General features: G+C 42.3%; 1 protein-coding gene across 5 annotated transcripts in view; it reads left to right on the top strand.

The window, feature by feature from the left end:
• ADCYAP1R1 (ADCYAP receptor type I) overlaps positions 1–17208 on the top strand; it is a 146143-nt gene that overhangs the window by 18627 nt on the left and 110308 nt on the right. For all 5 annotated transcript variants that reach the window (XM_075082211.1, XM_075082212.1, XM_075082210.1 and 2 more), the window contains exon 2: positions 15062–15229. In XM_075082211.1, the coding sequence (XP_074938312.1) occupies positions 15179–15229 (51 nt within the window). In that variant the 5' untranslated portion in view covers positions 15062–15178. The remainder of the gene's footprint in view (positions 1–15061; positions 15230–17208) is intronic.

Genomic DNA, 17208 nt, shown 5'->3' with positions numbered 1-17208 from the left:
TCTTTACTTGTTGTCCTGGTCCACCTTTAATTCTCTACTTTAGTGGGTGTGAGAAAAAACAAGAAGGCTACTTGCATGTAGCGCTCTGCCATATGCAGGTTGAGGGTCATTAATAATGCAGCCCGCAGAAATGAGGGCTTTGGGACATCTTTATTTCTCATCTTAATAAATTGCATCCTTCGGAGGCTGCTGAAGTGAATCTCCCAGTGCTCAAGATCAATAAAGCTTTCTCTTTCTTAGGTTGCTTTTCTTTTTAAAACATTTTTGCCAAATGCTGACTAGGATGGGCAGGTGATGTGTTTTTGTGAGAGACCAACACGTGAAGCTGTGCCTGCCTACAACAATATTATTGTAGCTATTCTAAGAGATTAAAAGAAAACCTCTCTACATAGCATATGAGGAAATAGAGGAATAGAGGAATAATGGAGGACTGCTGTATTATACTATGGTGAAATTGTGAAATCTTTGACCAAAATCCTTTGACCTAGTGAGTTTCCAAAGGGTCAAAGTTTCGTCCCCAAAATGCTTGAAAGGCACGTGACGATCATCGTCATGGTAGAACCGTACTAGCACTTTAAGGCCACAGATTTTAGTTAGTTTGTCTTCTGAGCAACTAACCTAAATAGTCTTTGCTTTGCATGACTGGTCCACCTGCTTCTCAAGCCACCGTTTCTTTGGTGTAATTTCTGCTCAGCTTAACTTACATATTAAACTCAAGGTGGGAGCAAATGAAGACATGAACAGAATTTGGACTTGATCTAATGTGAGGAAAGTAAAGGGAAGAGGTTGGAGCAACAAGAAAAAACTTCTCTTACTGGACACACATTATTTGACCTTAATTTGCTTCCCATATAAGATGCTGCTAATCACCTGAGTGTGGCTTTGGCAAACATTTACTGTTTGGGCTGAAATTGTTTATGCTGTGTATCTGCCTCAAATCTCTCTCTTCCTTTCCTCCCTCCCTCTCTCCCTCCCTCTCTCCCTCCTTCATAATAGAAAATATGGAGAAATAAGGCACAATTCGTCTGATACTTTGAGATACATAAACTCGGATGATCTAACTTGTGCTCTGTGCTCAACTGGCTGTGGTGTCTATGTCACAGTTGTTATACAAGAAGTCTGTGGAAATTAGCTTAGTTTTAGAGCATTATAAGGAAATGACTCTCACCCAAGGCCCTGAAAGACCACCCGTAAGGAAGAAGCATTTTCACTGTCTCTGAAACATGAGTCAACCTATTTAAATCTGTGCAGTGAGCATTTTGGAGAAGAGGGAGATTTCAACCTGATTGGATTTACATTCTTATATCCTAGGTGTTACCGGTATGCATGGAAAGGAATAATGTTTTGGTTGTCTTCTGGACCACGTGGAATATTCCAATTCCACATGACTTCTAAAGGAAAATGTGAATCATACCAAGTTCAGTTGCATCTGGTTTCATGACTATCCTGTCAATTTATAAACTTCATCGTCATGCATCTTAATATCCATGATCAGGGTTTTCAGCTTTCACCTCAACAACCACATTCATTACAGAAAAATAACCTACTTTTTTATAGATCACATTCACACAGCTTCTGTATGGAGGAATAATTCTGCTATGGTAAATTGGGGTTCCTCAGAAATAAAAACAATGCTATAATGGATACAGTTGATCTCTTCTAGTTGTGTTTGCTTGTTTTGTTTTGTCTTTTGACACTGCTTGAATTGATAAAGGAAGATAACATATCATACTTGGTCAACAAATTTTGCATGTACATGTACGTTTATGTGTGGATATATGTTTACATTAAATACTTTTGATCCTGCATTGTTCAAACCTTCCCAGGTATTCACCTAGGGCCATACTCTGCCACCTTATAGGGCAGTATAGGGCCAAATTATCTTCTAAAATTGTCATACAAAAATCCATGAGCAGATCAAGAAGAATAATATAAAAGTAATCAGCTTCAATCACAAGCTGAGAAGGTGATTACGTGGAAATGATTCACTTCCATTGATCTACATTTCCTTTTTTTCTAGAAGGACAGTGGTAGTGCTGGTTTACTCAGGATAACAGTGAAGCTGTGCTGTGTGAATCAAGCAGAATATTTACGTTATCTAGATTTTAGTTTTTAAAAAGTAATGCTCATAAGAATCTTCAGTGCTGCAAGCCATGGGTGTTCACACCTTTTTAAGGCACTGGACACTTTGAAATGTAACCTCAACTACAACATCGTAAGTGCTCTGAACCGTGGCTGGGGAAATCAGTTTTATAGCATGGAATGATTTTGCAATGCTACCCAAGATATTAGGACTTCCGGCTTTTTCAAAAGGCAATCTAGAGACAAGCTGAGGTAAATGGCTGAAAAGGTTGGGATTACCTGCAAATCAATCAAGTGGCTGTTGAGAAACTTTGATGTGCTAGATAAAGAACACATTTTACTGGTTGTGGAGTAATGATATTGAAGGATCTTGCCAAGCAGCACTTAAATCTTTACTGGAATGGAGCAGCACATAGTTACCTTTATGATCCCATATTAGTTGCATATTAGCTATGAAGTACCGCATACATCACAGATGCTTCACAAGGGTAATTGACCTGCTGGTGAAGATAAAAACTTCTCATATCATGTTTTACTTTGTCTACTAATGCTTCTTAACTGCACAGTAGTTTATAAATATTTACCTGCAACTGAGTATTCATGGTCTTTAGTTAAAGACGTCTTGCCTTTTCACCAGGTCTCTGGGGAAGTCAACAACATAAAGACACAATAAATCTGATAGAAAATACAACAGGGAAAATAATGTCAATCAAGGCAAGAATCACTGGATGAATTTTATGGGTGATGTTATACGGGAAACCTGCCAAGAATAGCAATCCTGTGCACAGGGAGTTATGAGTTGTATTCCATAGTCTCTGCTTTCGTAAGTCTATGGCTGGTGTAATTGCAAGAGTAAGCTAGAAAATCTTGACCTGTAGATGAATGATCCACTCATGTCCATCTGAATTTTCAGAGAGCCTGAAGCAACAGTTTCAACGAACAGATTTCCAAAGTTGTTATAATGTCAAAATACTCAGATATCCAGAACAGTCCTTTAGATGTAAGTAACCTTCAATGTTTTATCATACTTGTATGTGTGACATACTTGTATGAAAAAGGCTTGTAATATCATGAAAATTTGTATTACTTACAAAAGCCAGACATTTTAACTGGAGTTTGTTTAAAAAATCAAGTGTTGGTTAGTTTTATATGTGATGTTCTGGAAGGGCATAAGCTTTCAAAGCTCAAGAAAGGCTGGGGTTTATGATCACTCAAGTCAATGCATGGGATATGGAGGATTTGGATTTTCAAAAAGTTTCTGATAACGTTCTTACTGAAGAAAAACCTTGAAGGAAAGCAGGCATCAGCTGAGATCAGAAGACCTGAGTGGCTCGGACAACACTGATTTACCTGAATTTAACAGGTTTTTACGTATCTGCTGGCCTATGGTGACTTTTGTGTACTCTGCCTACAGGGAACGCGGGGCAGTGACACTTACATTGCTGACAATGAAAGAGAACCGAAACTAAATTATACTGCCTTGAATTTGGCATGAACCAAGAGGGACATATATATTTACTGCATATCAGCTGAGATATAGCAACTTTGTAAACTGCAAAAATTTTACTGTGTGTCTGAGCCCTAAATAAAGAGAAAACAAAACAGCAGGAGTATGCAATTCTTTCTCAAAATTAATAGAGAGTGCTATAAGGAGCTATGCTTACCTAATCCAACGCAAGGTCTGAAAGTGAACAATATGTTAACAAAATTTGAAGATTATTAAGACATGAATCAGATCTTCAGAAAGTGTAAATTGGGATATCTTTCTTGAATTAGCTGAACAACACTTATTAAAATGTGTTCTAGAATAGTTTTGAGAGGTTTTTTGAAATGTTAGGAAAATTCTACAAAGCTAGAGGACTAGAAAATACAAGAGCCATCAGGTTATACAGAAATGATAAGAAGCGTACTTTGTAAGGACAAATTATAATACTCTTACATCTTCAGGGAATTTCAATTTAATTGAAACCACTCAAAGGAAAAGAAAAAAAACCTCCACCAAAATTATAATCAGGGACGGCTGAAGTAAAACACGCAGAGACGTTATTTGGCTGTGTTAATAAGAGGAATAAAGATAACACTGAAACAGAAGTCAGTGCTCTGTTTTGCTTACCTTTAGTGCTTTGGTATCTTAAACATAAGAGATGGTATTTTCTTTGTTTGCCCTCATCAGCCTGAGTAAGCAGAGGAAAAAAAGAAGGGCTTTTTTGAAGCAGTAAGTCACTCTGTCCAAAATCAGGCATCTAGAATTAGGGTATAGAAATTGCTTCCTGAGGATCCTTACCTCTTCTCCGTTGACTGTAAACACAGCCTGGGTAGACTGGACCAAACTATAAAGGTCTGACATTTGGATGTGACAAATGATGTTTAATATTTTCATTAATGACCAAGATGATGGGGCAGAGTGCACCTTCAGAAAGTTTGAAGGTTACACAAATTTGGGAGGAGTGGTTGATAGATGAAATGGTTGGTTGTGCTGTTACTCAGAGGGAGCTGGACAGGCTGGAGAAACAGGCAGAGAAGAATCTCATCAAGTTCGAGAAAGAGAAATGCAAAGTCTTGCATCTGGAGAGGAATAACCCTATGCACCAGGGCAGGCTGGGGACCAGCTGGCTGGCAAGTGGTTTTGCAGAGGACCTAAGGCTCCTGGTAGACACAAAGTTGATCCTGAGCCAGCAATTTGCCCTTGTGGCAAAGGCCAAACACGTCACCAGCTACATGAGGAAAAGTGTTTGCAGCATGTCAAGGGAGGTGATACTTCCTCTCTCTCAGCCCTGGTGAGACACATCTAGAGTGCCGGGTCCAGTGCTTGGGCTGCTGAGTACAAGAGAGGCGTGAACACACTGCAGTGAGTCCTGCAAAGAACAACAGAACTGATAAGGAATTACGAGGAGAGACTGAGAGAGCTGGAGCTGTTTAGTCTAGAGAAGAGAAGATTCACAGGGATCTCATCAATGTGAAAAAAGAGAAGGAATATTTGACGGGAGGCTGCAAAGGAGATGGAGCCAGGCTCTTCCCAGTGGTGACAGCAACAGGACAAGAAGCAACAAGCATAAATAGAAATATAGGAAAGTCAAGTTAAAGACAAGGAAACACTTTTTATTGTTAGAATGGTCAAGTACTGGAATAGGTTACCCATGGAACTTGAGAAGTCTCAGTACTTGGAGATATTCAGAAAATGACTGGAAATGGGTTTTGAATAATTGAGGTTACCTGGTCTAGCTGAGCCTGCTTTGAGCAGGGGAGTTGGAGTACACAGTCTCCAGAGGTCCCTGCCAACCCCCAATTCTGTGAATCCCCCCTTATCAGTTTTAGTTTCTTCTTGCAAAACCACATTGCTCTGATTTCTTTCCTACACAAGTCCTCATGGAAGTCAATGAAATTGATAATCCTAATTCATGTAGAAACATTCAAACACCTGGACTTTCATTTGGGAGTCACAGCATCTGCAATTTACCGTTTCCTGTTTTTGTAATCAAACCTTTATCTTCATTTTGAAAAAGTGAGTTCTAGTAAAATTCATAGGTCTTTTCTGCATGCAAGAAAAAACCAAAACCTATTCCTCCAGAAGGACTATTACTTAGTATTGCTGACAGACTTAGTTATTCTTTAACACTGAAATGCCTAAACCAGGCAGAAAGTTGAATATAATTCTTTCAACTATTTCCATGCAAAATTACTGCTAGTGTTGCTTCAGCTCCTTTATAAAATTTTGTTTCCTGAAGTCAAAAGCAACAATTTTTCTGAGCAGTGAAAACACTGGATATTTGAAGAGACTACCTGATTGCAGCTGTCATTAATGGACATTTTGCAGCACATGACCCCACATCAGTTCACGTGGTAGAACGATGGCTGGATGTCCTACAGACTGCATCCTGCCTTGTGGACAATCCTGTGACAAAATCCAGGTTGTTGGTTGCCAACTCTTTCAGGCAAAGGTGCCTCATTTCCACCTGAGGCCCTCGAGACGTTCGTGTGTGGCTGAAAAGGTCTGACTTTCCCTTGTAGCAGTAAATCCTTTCCGAAAACCTACCTCTCAGGCCTCCTGATGAAGTTACCCTTCAAATCCTGTTTTGTCATTGACAACAGACATGGTGAGTGGAAACAAGGGCGCTACGGACTTTTCCAGTTAAGCACACAAGGGGAGAAAAGTGAATAAATGTCTTCTTGGTTTTTAAAAGTCAGAGCCAGATTCTCAGCTGCTGCGATCCATGCAGATACTTTATTCTCAGTGAATTTACCAAGATTAATGCAAGTAAGTGAAAACAAGCCAAAATATTTAAAATCCAAGAAATAGTAAGTGGTATATTAAAGATAGTAGAAAGGCTATTTTTCTTTTTGTATGCCTTAAGAGGATTGGTCTTTGCAGATTACTTTTGATTGGAAACTTTAGACCGCTTGCTGTCTGGTATTCAGTTAAATTTTCTTTTAGTTTTTTTTTATTCCCTTAAGTATTTCAGCATCAACTTATTGACACCCTAAACAGTCTAATTCCTTCTCAAGGTTTTGTGGTAGGCCAAACTTTGCGATTTGGGGTTTCATATTGCTGATCCATACACTTTAGAAGAGACTGGAGGTGGGGTTTTTCTGTCCAAATATAGATATCCACAATATAGATGTCAACGTATGAGCTAGCTGTTAAGAATTCCTTTACACTCATGGGAGAGAAGTAGAAAGATTAAAGCAGACGGTTAAAATAGGTCAGTCAAATTGTTGTCTCCATATGCCTACTTCTCTCTGTTGACTATATAAAAAAAAAGACTTGACAATGAGCTCATATGTGAGTATGTGTCTTCTAAGTTTCTAAAATTAGGTGGCATGTCCTGGGTCACTGAAGGGTTGCTTCCCCAGCTCCGCCTATTTCTTGCTAGCAAGCATCTCAGCTGACATGAGGAAGGTACACCATGCCCTTTAACATAAATTATGAAGCTGGTGTACTACCTTTGGGAAGTTTTAGGAGGAAAATAATAAAATGCACTGGATTTCACACCTTGTGTTGAAAGCCTAAAGAAGATAGATAATCAGTTACATAATTACCTGTTCATATAAAAGCCAGAGACGTCCACCTAGCAAACCCTGTGCCATAACCAGCTGTGGAGTTTGCTTCCCTGGGGAGAACTTGGAATGCCAAGGGAGTGGTCTGTGAGCCAGACTGACTTGTCTTAGTTGGAGTATTCTCCTTAGCACCTTCTTTCTTTTGCACCCCATCATTCTCCACCCATGTTTATGCTGCACAGGGAAATATTCTTCATGTCACTAGGAAGTACTGGGATAACTGTGCATGGAGTGGGTGACTTTTCTGCAATGTAGAGTATTCAGTCTGTAAAAGCTCAATTGATCCTGCGCATTGTCAGAAGCTTTCAGATTTCCACACTTGTGTAGTAGCTCAGTCGTGGTGCAGGAGAAGGATGTGGTGGGCAGCCCTGACTAGACTCTGAATTAAGATAAATTAAGTAAAGAATTCATATTTGCCCACCACTGGTCTAAGTCATTGTGGGTCAGCTCTGAAATTTATTGCTTTCCTTTCAAACCACTGGCACACATCCCAGAGGACCATAAGAGGGAGCCTAGCAGATCAGGCTGTTTCTTTCTTTTCATTGCAATAACAGCTCATAACTGCCTTATAAAGTCACTAAAATTCCTCTTTCATTCATCCTATATGGGTACAATCTGTCTGAGATGCTGTAGAACAATTCTACCCGTTACTTGATATGGCGAGGTTTGATTCTTTTAAGCAGTGATCCTTTGGTTCCTCTCTGGGAGTAGGCACATCCTACTTGGAAAGGACTCACTATCTGTTTTTGTTAGTTACTGACATCATATTGTGCATTTAGCACTTATGGGCTTCTCACGGTGCAGTTCTCCTCACCAGCCTTTAGGCTTCTGTAACATAGTCCATGTATGAGCTAAGCACTCTAGGGTCCCTTAGAAAGTGGAAAGAAACAGGCACTTGCAACAAAACATGTTTTCCCAGAGCTTTTCCAACCTGCCCTTGAAGTACCTATGATTTGCCACTACGTAACACAAAGGATCTGCTGTGGCACTGAAAGCATCTACAGTGGACAAATGAATCCACCTTCATAGATGATGAATTACTTCCTTAAGTCATTAGCTGACCAAAACACATCTTTTTTTTCTTTTTTCTTCCTGTATTTCATCCATGCTTGAAATAATCCCCTGAAGCCCATTTCATTTTAGTAACAATCAAGTGATTTTTCAGATTCTCAGACACTTCAACAGCCCTTCTGTTTCACCAGAGAAAATTGAAGATTTTTTTATGTTGGGGAACTGTATATGCATAACTGAAAGGTGCAACCCCCATGCTATTGGCTATTCTGACTTCACTAATTTTCATTATGGTAGCAGATGCAGATTAAAAAAACGTGACACACCAGTATCTCTAATATACTAATGAAACTGCAGAATTTGGCTGACAGTGACATCAGAAGACAATATGATATTTCAAGCTTCCCTTCCAAATCCTGTATTCATATATTTATTTCTTTTCCTGGTACTGAATAGAAAAGGAAATGCTTTCTAAACATTGCCTGTATTTCTAAAAAGCTCATTTTTCTAGTAAAACATAGCTGATAGTATTTGTTTGTATGATAACTAGCCTTTTACTGGTAATAGGTGGACTCAGCACCTATGTATATCATATATGCTAGGAGCTGCTAAACAATATGTACAGGTTCTGTGGCAGGTCCAGGGCAGGAAACTGCAGGAAACAGTTAAGAGGCTGTGCAGTATTAGTGGAGCCAAGGTGGAAAGACAGGCCCACAAGGCGAGGTGGGGTGTTGCTCTTTATGTGAGGAGGCAGCTGGGATATATCGAGCTCTGCCTAGCGGTGGAGGAAGAATGAGTTTGAGAGCTTGTGGGTAAAAATTAAAAGGCAGGCAAATATGGGTGATGCTTTTGTGGGCGTTTGCCACAGGCCACCTGATCAGGAAGAGGCAGTTGACGAGGCCTTCTACAGATGGCTGGAAGTAGCCTCACACTCGCAGGCCTTGGTTCTCATGGGGGACTTCAACCACCCTGATATTTACTGGAAAAGCAACACGGTGAGGTGCGCACAGTCCAGGAGGTTCCTGCAGAGCATCGAAGGCAACCTTTTGACAGAGGTGGTGGAGTCGTCAACAAGGCAAGATGTGCTGCTGGAGCTTATACTGACAAACAAAGAAGGTTTGGTTGAGTATATGAGGATTGGGGGTAGCCCTGGCTGCAGTGACCAGGAGATGGTGGAGTTCAGGATCCTGTGCAGTAAAAGCAGGGCAACAAGTAGGATTATAACCCTGGACTTCCAGGGAGCTAACTTTGGCCTCTTCAAAGACCTGTTTGGAGGAATCCCATGGGTTAGGGCTCTAGAAGGTAGGGGAGTCCATATTCAAGTACCACTTCCTCCAAGCTCAAGATCGGTGCATCCTTAGAAGGAAGAAGTCAAGCAAAGGATCCAGGTGACCTGCATGGATTATCAAAGAGCTTCCAGAAAAACTCAAATGGAAGAAGGAGGTTTAGAGTATGTGGAAAAATGGGCTGGCCACTTGGGAGGAATATAGGAACATTGTCAGGGTATGCAGAGATGCGACGAGGAAGGCCAAGGCCCGCTTTAACTAAATCTGGCGAGAGATATCAAGGATAACAAAAAAGGCCTCTTCAAATACATCAGTAGAAGAAGAAAGACTGGGGAAATGGTGGGCCTGATGCTGAACGAGGCAGGGGCCCTGGTGACACAGGATGCAGAGAAGGCAGGGTTACTGAATGCCTTCTTTGCCTCAGTCTTTACTGCTAAGGCTGGCCCTCAGGCATCATAACCCCCCATCTTTTCCCAATAAAGAGAAAATCTAAGGAAAGGAAAACTTCCCCTTGACTGAGGACTATTGGGTTAGAGATCATTTAGGCAAGCTGGATCCTCACAAATCCATGGGCCCCAATGGGATGCACCCACGAATGCTGAGGGAGCTGGCAGATATTCTTGCCAAGCCACTCTCCATCATCTTTGAAAGGTCATGGAGGACAGGAGAGGTGCCCAAGGACTGGAGGGTAGCCAGTGTCACTCCAGTCTTCAAAAAGGGCAAGAAGGAGGACCTCAGAAACTATAGGCCACTCAGCTTCACCTCCATCTCTGGAAAGGTGATGGGACGGTTCACCCTGGAGGTCATCTGCAGGCCTGTAGAGGACAAGAAGGTTATCAGAAGTAGTCAACATGGATTCACCATGGGGAGATCATGCTTGACCAACCTGATAGCCTTCTATGATGGCCTGACTGGTTGGGCAGATGAAAGGAGAGCCGTGGATGTTGGTTATCTTGACTTCAGCAAGGCTTTTGATGCTGTTTCCCATAACATCCTCATAGGTAAGCTTAGGAAGTGTAGGTTAGGTCAGTGGACAGTAAGATGGATAGAGAACTGGCTCAACAACAGGACTCAGAGGGTTGTGAGCAGTGGTGCAGAGTCTGATTGGAGGCCCGTAAATAATGGTGTTCCCTAGAGTTCTGAGTTGGGTCCAGTCTTGTTCAATATATTCATCAGTGACCTGGATGATGGGGTAGAGTGTAACCACAGCAAGTTTGCTGATGATACAAGACTGGGAGGACTGGCTGATGCACCAGAAGGCTGTGCTGCCATCCAGCGAGAGCTGGACAGGCTGGAGAGCTGGGCCCAGGGGAGCCTCATGGAGTTCAACCAGAGCCAGTGCAGGGTCCTGCCCCTGGGGAGGAACAACCCCCTGCACCAGCACAGGCTGGGGGGGACCTGCTGGAGAGCAGCTCTGCTGAGAAGGCCCTGGGGGTGCTGGGGGGCAGCGAGGTGACCCTGAGCCAGCACCGGGCCCTTGGGGCCAAGGGGGCTAGCGGTGCCCTGGGGTGCATGGAAAGGAGTGTGGCCAGCAGGGCGAGGGAGGTTCTCCTCCCCCTCTACTCTGCCCTAGTGAGACCACATTTGTGAGTGTAGTTCTGGGCTCCCCAGTTCAAGAAGGACAGGGAACTGCTGGAGAGAGTCCAGTGCAGAGCTGCCAAGGTGATCAGGGGACTGGAACATCTCCCTTGTGAGGAAAGGCTGAGAGACCTGTGCTTGTTCAGCCTGGAGAAGAGAAGGCTGAGGGGGGATCTCATCAATGCTTATAAATATCTGAAGGGCGGGTGTCAGGGGGATGGGGCCGGGCTCTTTTCAGCGGTGCCCAACGCCAGGCCAAGGGGCAACGGGCACAAGCTGGAACACGGGAAGTTCCCCCTGAACATGAGGACAAACCCCTTCCCTGTGCAGGTGCCAGAGCAGGGGCACAGGCTGCCCAGAGGGGCTGTGGGGTCCCTTCCCTGGAGACATTCACATCCTGCCTGGACGCAGTCCTGTGCCCCTGCTCTGGGGGTGCCTGCTCCAGCAGGGGTGGGACGGGGTGATCTCCCGAGGTCCCTTCCAACCCCTGCCATTCTGTGATTCTGTGATAAGTTCATGGACGTGGTAGTTGTTATTACCTAATAAACTCTTGACTCTATGTGGATGATACAAATGCCTCAGCCCAGTTTTTGATGCAGGTTTCCATGACTACCTTGAAGGCAAAAATGAAGTAGATTCTTTTACTCTCTCTGTAAAATGTGAAAGAAAGCAATTAAATGGTTTGCAGATGTTCTTGTTGTCTCTTTAGAAGTTTCTTTGAAACTAAGATAAAACAGAAAACATCTACTCTCCACTTTTCAAGCCTAGCGAATGCCAGGTTAAAGTAAAACTGGATCTTCAAGTATTGTAGAGGGTGTATTCTAAAGGCTGCCACTTTCCCACAGGGTATCTGTCCACCCATTTTCTCAGGCATCACCCACCCTTCCATTGTATTTAAATCGTATTTCTGATGCATTACCGTGGCAGAATCCAAGGATAAAATTCAATCTCCACACCACTCTCTGGTCTTTCTGGACTGGCCTGCACACAGGAGTGCAGATGTTCAAGAAATAATTTCAAATCCACTGTCTGCTAATGCGTCTGTCTGGTTCTCTGATGCTTCTGTTAATGGAGTGACTTTCTTTTTCCAACTCCTCACTGCTGAATGTCACCATGGATGCCTGCCGTCCTCCTCAGCTGAGATCTTATCAGTCCCTCATTATTTGATAAACCATCAGAAATGCAGTTAAGTAATTAAATTCAGTACCAGAGCAGAGCGAGTGACTGATCGAGTGAGGATGGAAGAAAGCAGATCAGTTTAGAGGGAATTTTATTTATCATTGTTCTCCATTTAGTCAGGGTCTGGATAGAGAAGACAAAAATTTAGAGAGCGCTTAATTTCTCCGTTTTATTTTTTAATTGAAAGACTCTCTCCTTTCTAAATGCTGATGTCTTAGAAGTATGCTGTAGTCAGTATAAAAATTGAATGTCCCCTGACTGTAAAAGTTCTTTTACATTTGCCTTTGTCATTCCTTTATTTACTTTCTGTCTTCAGTGTGTTTTCTTTTCAGTCTTTTCTCCTTTTTTATATTTCCTTGTATTCCCTCTGAGATTTTAAATGGTTTTCCAATATACCCTTGGTTTATTCTTTCTCTAACTGTTTGTGTGTCCTCTATCCCTGATTTGTTATCTACGATCCCTTTCTTTTATTCTCTCAAACATTTACTTATCTGTTTAAACATTTCTCTAGTTGTGAAGATGTATGGCAGTTGTGTCTATGCTCATGGGGGAGATTTGTGGTGCCATGTAGGAAACCCACATCAGACAAGGAGATTTTAAAAGGGGCTTTGGCATTCAGAGGCTTCATTTACACTTGGAAATAAAACAGACGGCAGACCGTTCACTGGCTCTGAGACAAACTGATGTGGCACAGCTCATGCCTATGGGGCTGGACTCTCATACCTTCCTAAGCAGAGAGGTTGCACATAAAGTACTACAGACTTAGCTGAAGGATCTCTGTCTGAGCTTATCTGGGAGGAATGTGGAAGATAGGGTAGAGATACACTGAAGCGGTGTGGTGTGTTAACCTTGGTTGGACATCAGTTGCCCACCAAACCACTCCATCACTCCCCCTCCTCAACCAGACAGGGGAGAGAAAATATGAGGAAAGGTTCCTGGGTTGTAATAGGGACAGGGAGATCACTCGGCAATTACAGTCACAGGCAATACAGATTTGACTTGGGGAAATTAGTTTAATTTCTTACCAATCAAATCAGAGTAGGATAATGAGAAATAAAATCAAATCTTAAAATACCTTGCCCCCACCCCTCATGTCTTCCCAGCCTCGCCTTCATTCCTGAATTCTCAGGGAATGGGGAATGGGGGTTGCGGTCAGTTCATCACACATCTGTCATTCCTTCCTCCTCTCTCTCTTCTCCTGTTCCAGCGTGGGGTCCCTCCCACAGGAGACAGTCCTTCATGAACTTCTCCAATGTGAGTCCTTCCCATGGGCTGCAGTCCTTCATGAACTGCTCCAGTATGGGTCCCTTCCATGGGGTGCAGTCCTTCAGGAACAGGCTGCTCCAGCATGGGTCCCCCATGGGGTCATAAGTCCCATCAGAAAATGAGCTCCAGCATGGGTCCTATCCCCAAGAGTCCACAGGTCCTGCCAGGACCCTGCTCCAGTGTGGGCTTCCCATGGGGTCACAGCCTCTTTCAGGCATCCACTTGCTCCAGCATGGGGTCCTCTATGGGCTGCAGGGGGATATCTGCTCCACCATTACCCTCCATGGGCTGCAGCTGGACAGCCTGCCTCACCATGGTCTTCACCTTGGGCTGCAGGGGAATCTGCTCCAGTGCCTGGAGCACCTCCTCCCCATCCTTCTTCACTGACCTTGGTGTCTGCAGGGTTGTTTCCCTCACATATTCTCACTCCTCTTTTCTGTCTGTTGTTGTGCAGCAGTTTTCCCACCTCTTAAATATATTATCACAGAGGTGCTACCACCGTTGCTGATGGGCTTGTCATTGGACAGCAGTGGGTCCATGTTGGAGCCATCTGGCATTGGCTGTATCAGACACAGGGAAAGCTTCTAGCATCTTCTCACAGAAACCACCCCTGTAGCCCCCCTGCCACTAAAACCTTGCCACGCAGACCCAATACAAGGGGATCCAGCTCAGGTGAGGGACAACTGGGGAAAGAAAACTAATGAATATGAAAGTATATGTCCATGCTAAAAACCTGACTGTAAGGTAGGGCATCACATGGGACCTCTGTGTCACCAAGATATGAAGACCTGAGGCAGGACTGTGTTTTAAAAGGTAATGATGATTGGATCCAGCCAGAGATTGAGACAGATTCATTCTCCTGAACGAAAAACTGCTTTAGGAGTCATCATGAGTTGGAGCAAGTGGGAGTTTTTAAGCACTGGGTTATGGCAGGAGGTACTAGGATGGAGCTAATGTCAGTTATGCAATTCTGCTGATGTCCTGACTATGTGCCTAGCTCCTTGGCAGGGACCAAGCAATGGAAGTCACAAATATGCATGACACTGTTGTCCATATAAGTCAATCCTGTCTTATGCCATGGATGAATCTCTAGCCTGACAGTACAATTCATTCCTTGGCATCTCTATTGCTGAGTTCTCAAAAAGCTATCAGATCATTAACAACTCCGGTCACGGAGTTTGCTACGTGGACAAGTGATCTCTGGGAGTAAATCATCATGTCATACCATCTCTTAAAAGGCCCCCAGACAGTTGTGTTTCTGAGGCACTACTGGAAATCACGAAGATGAAATCATTACTTCAGAAATTAAGCAGTTATGTCTTTTTTCTAGTTCAATATAATCCATCCTACCTTTTCCTTTGGGTACAATTTAGGTCTTTGCAGCTACAGAACCTGTTTCAGTAGTTTCTATGATACAGATATGTCCTTTGGCTTTAAACTAAGTATGCAAGGCCATCTGTAATAGTTGCAATCCAGACAGGTAAGGTTGATCTCTAATACGTATAACTCACAGTTTGAGTCTTGGGTTCTCTGTTTTCTGTCCATTTCTTTTTCATTCTCTTCATGTTTCCCATATTTAAAATAATTTTCCTTTTTTAATGCAGAGATCTGAGCCTTGACGTGAAGACCTTACCCAAAAGATCTGCAGAGAGCGTGTGCTTCAGCCCTAATAGTAGTGTTTACAAGCAACACGTGACTAAAGTTCAAAATTAAGAGAGAAGATGGCCATCAATTGGAAGACCTGCTTCTTCATTCTTGTATTGCTTCCCATGGTAAGGAAAGGTGTCTTTATTTACATTGTACTGATATAAATACTTATTCTCGAGGCCAGCACTTGCTAAGAGTGAAGGATCTGTTGCTGACACCGATTCTGGCTTTTTCTGTGTGGCCCCATAGGTTATGTTAAGACTTTTCCAACCTCCTTTGTGGATACAATAGAACTGTGACCACTGCTCATCCTGTAGAAGGGCAAGTAATTCCTTGAGGAGACTTGTTCACTGTTTCTATCCAAGATTAAAAACAAAATAAAGTAATAATTAAAAAAAACCCAAAACAAAACAGAAACAAAACCAAAAACAACCCAGTGGGGTTCCTGTTTCAAATCCATTGGTTTAAGATTATTTTTTCCAGGCAGAGGGGAAAAAATCAGGGATTCCCATCAGCCCTGTGAAACCTAAGCCTTGAGATATTTCAGCCAGTGCTTTTGGATGCCTCCATTTTCAGAGGGCCAATTTTACAACACTGTACAAGTGGGCCTCTAAAGATACAGGCACTCAAACTCTTCCATCACTTTTCTGAAGACCTTCCAGTCTTTATGAAGATTACAAGGATTTATTTTCACCGTAAGTCTTTACTTACCAAGTAACACGCTATCCCACGGATCACTCAGTCTTAGTGCATCTGGGGATTGAAACTCTTCCTGCCCATTGTTCTCCTACTCATTTTGGCCTCACATAACAGCCATAAGACCACTGAATAAAGCACGCTTTTTCACTTTCTAACTCTGAGGAACAGTATACAACCCCTATAATAAACTTATCCTGCATTTCAACTGAGTTCTTTGCTAAACCGTTGATCTTAACTATGCTTTTCATCACTTCTCAGGAAGTGTTGCACAGAGGGATACTGGGACAAATAGCACTAGTATTTAAATCATTTGTCTCATTCTGATTAACAGCCTTCTATAACTTCCGTGCAAATGCTTTACAATTGCTTAATATACAGATAACTTCATGTTACTACACTTTAATAGCCAGGTATTGTAAAGCATCCCTGACATATATTTTGGTCTTATTTTAAAATAAGAATTATTTAATATGGTAGTGACGTGACCAGAGTATCTTTTAGCAGATTTTACAGAGTTTCTTCCTCGTGTATCGAGTGTGTGACCAGTCTTTTATAATGTGTAGTGGTCAGCCTACAGGGCTCGTCTTTATTTTGGTACAAAAAATGCACGTTCCTTCTGCTTAGGTGTTATTTAGAGACTGCTTTAATTAACTGCCTATCTGAAATGTAACATTATTCAGCTAAATTCTGTAGAATAGGATTGGAACTGGTAGTATACTTCTGTTCATCCAAATAATATAGTCCCTCGCCGTGCAAATAGATGATCTTTCAATTTCATTCTAGCACCTATGACTATTGCCTAGATCTCCTGGTCAGGTAGAAAGTATTATGTATTAAAAAGTGAGTATATTTAATTTTTACTTCCTCTAAGCTAATGTGGGGGTGGGGGGGGAGGGCGGACCCCCACATTTAACCTGTTATCGGTGATTATGTTAGTATGAGATTCTTGTCTTCTTGACTATAAAAGGAGGTTAGCTCAAATTCAGATATTGGGGTTTTTTGGACTTACATTAGATTACATAAACACACCTTTTTCTTCTGGTTTGAGACTCAGAAATTACAGTGGTCATGTCTCAGTCTCTTAAGAGGTCCCATCTTACAGCTAAACCTAGGACAGCATCAATGTTTCCTCATCTACAAGTGTCGGTGAGATGCATCCTACACTGGGTGAAATTGGAAAGCAGATTGGTGGAGCTGCTGAATTCCTGGGTATGCAAGCATATTTTTCAGGCTGGAACAAAATTAATTAAATAGTCATATGAATGGAAAGGCAAAAGACTTTTTTTTTTAATAACCAGTGATCTTCAGCGTTTCAAGATTTTTGCTGTTCAGCTTGAAAGAGCCAAAAGGTTTCTTCTTATTTAGAGGTGAACAATTTTTAATTAAGGGAGATAAATGTGACTGA

Source organism: Phalacrocorax aristotelis, chromosome 2 (genome assembly GCF_949628215.1).
Source record: "Phalacrocorax aristotelis chromosome 2, bGulAri2.1, whole genome shotgun sequence".
Classification (NCBI taxonomy): Eukaryota; Metazoa; Chordata; class Aves; order Suliformes; family Phalacrocoracidae; genus Phalacrocorax; species Phalacrocorax aristotelis.
Note: the sequence above shows the minus strand (reverse complement) of the source record. Positions and strands in the feature narration are given on the sequence as shown.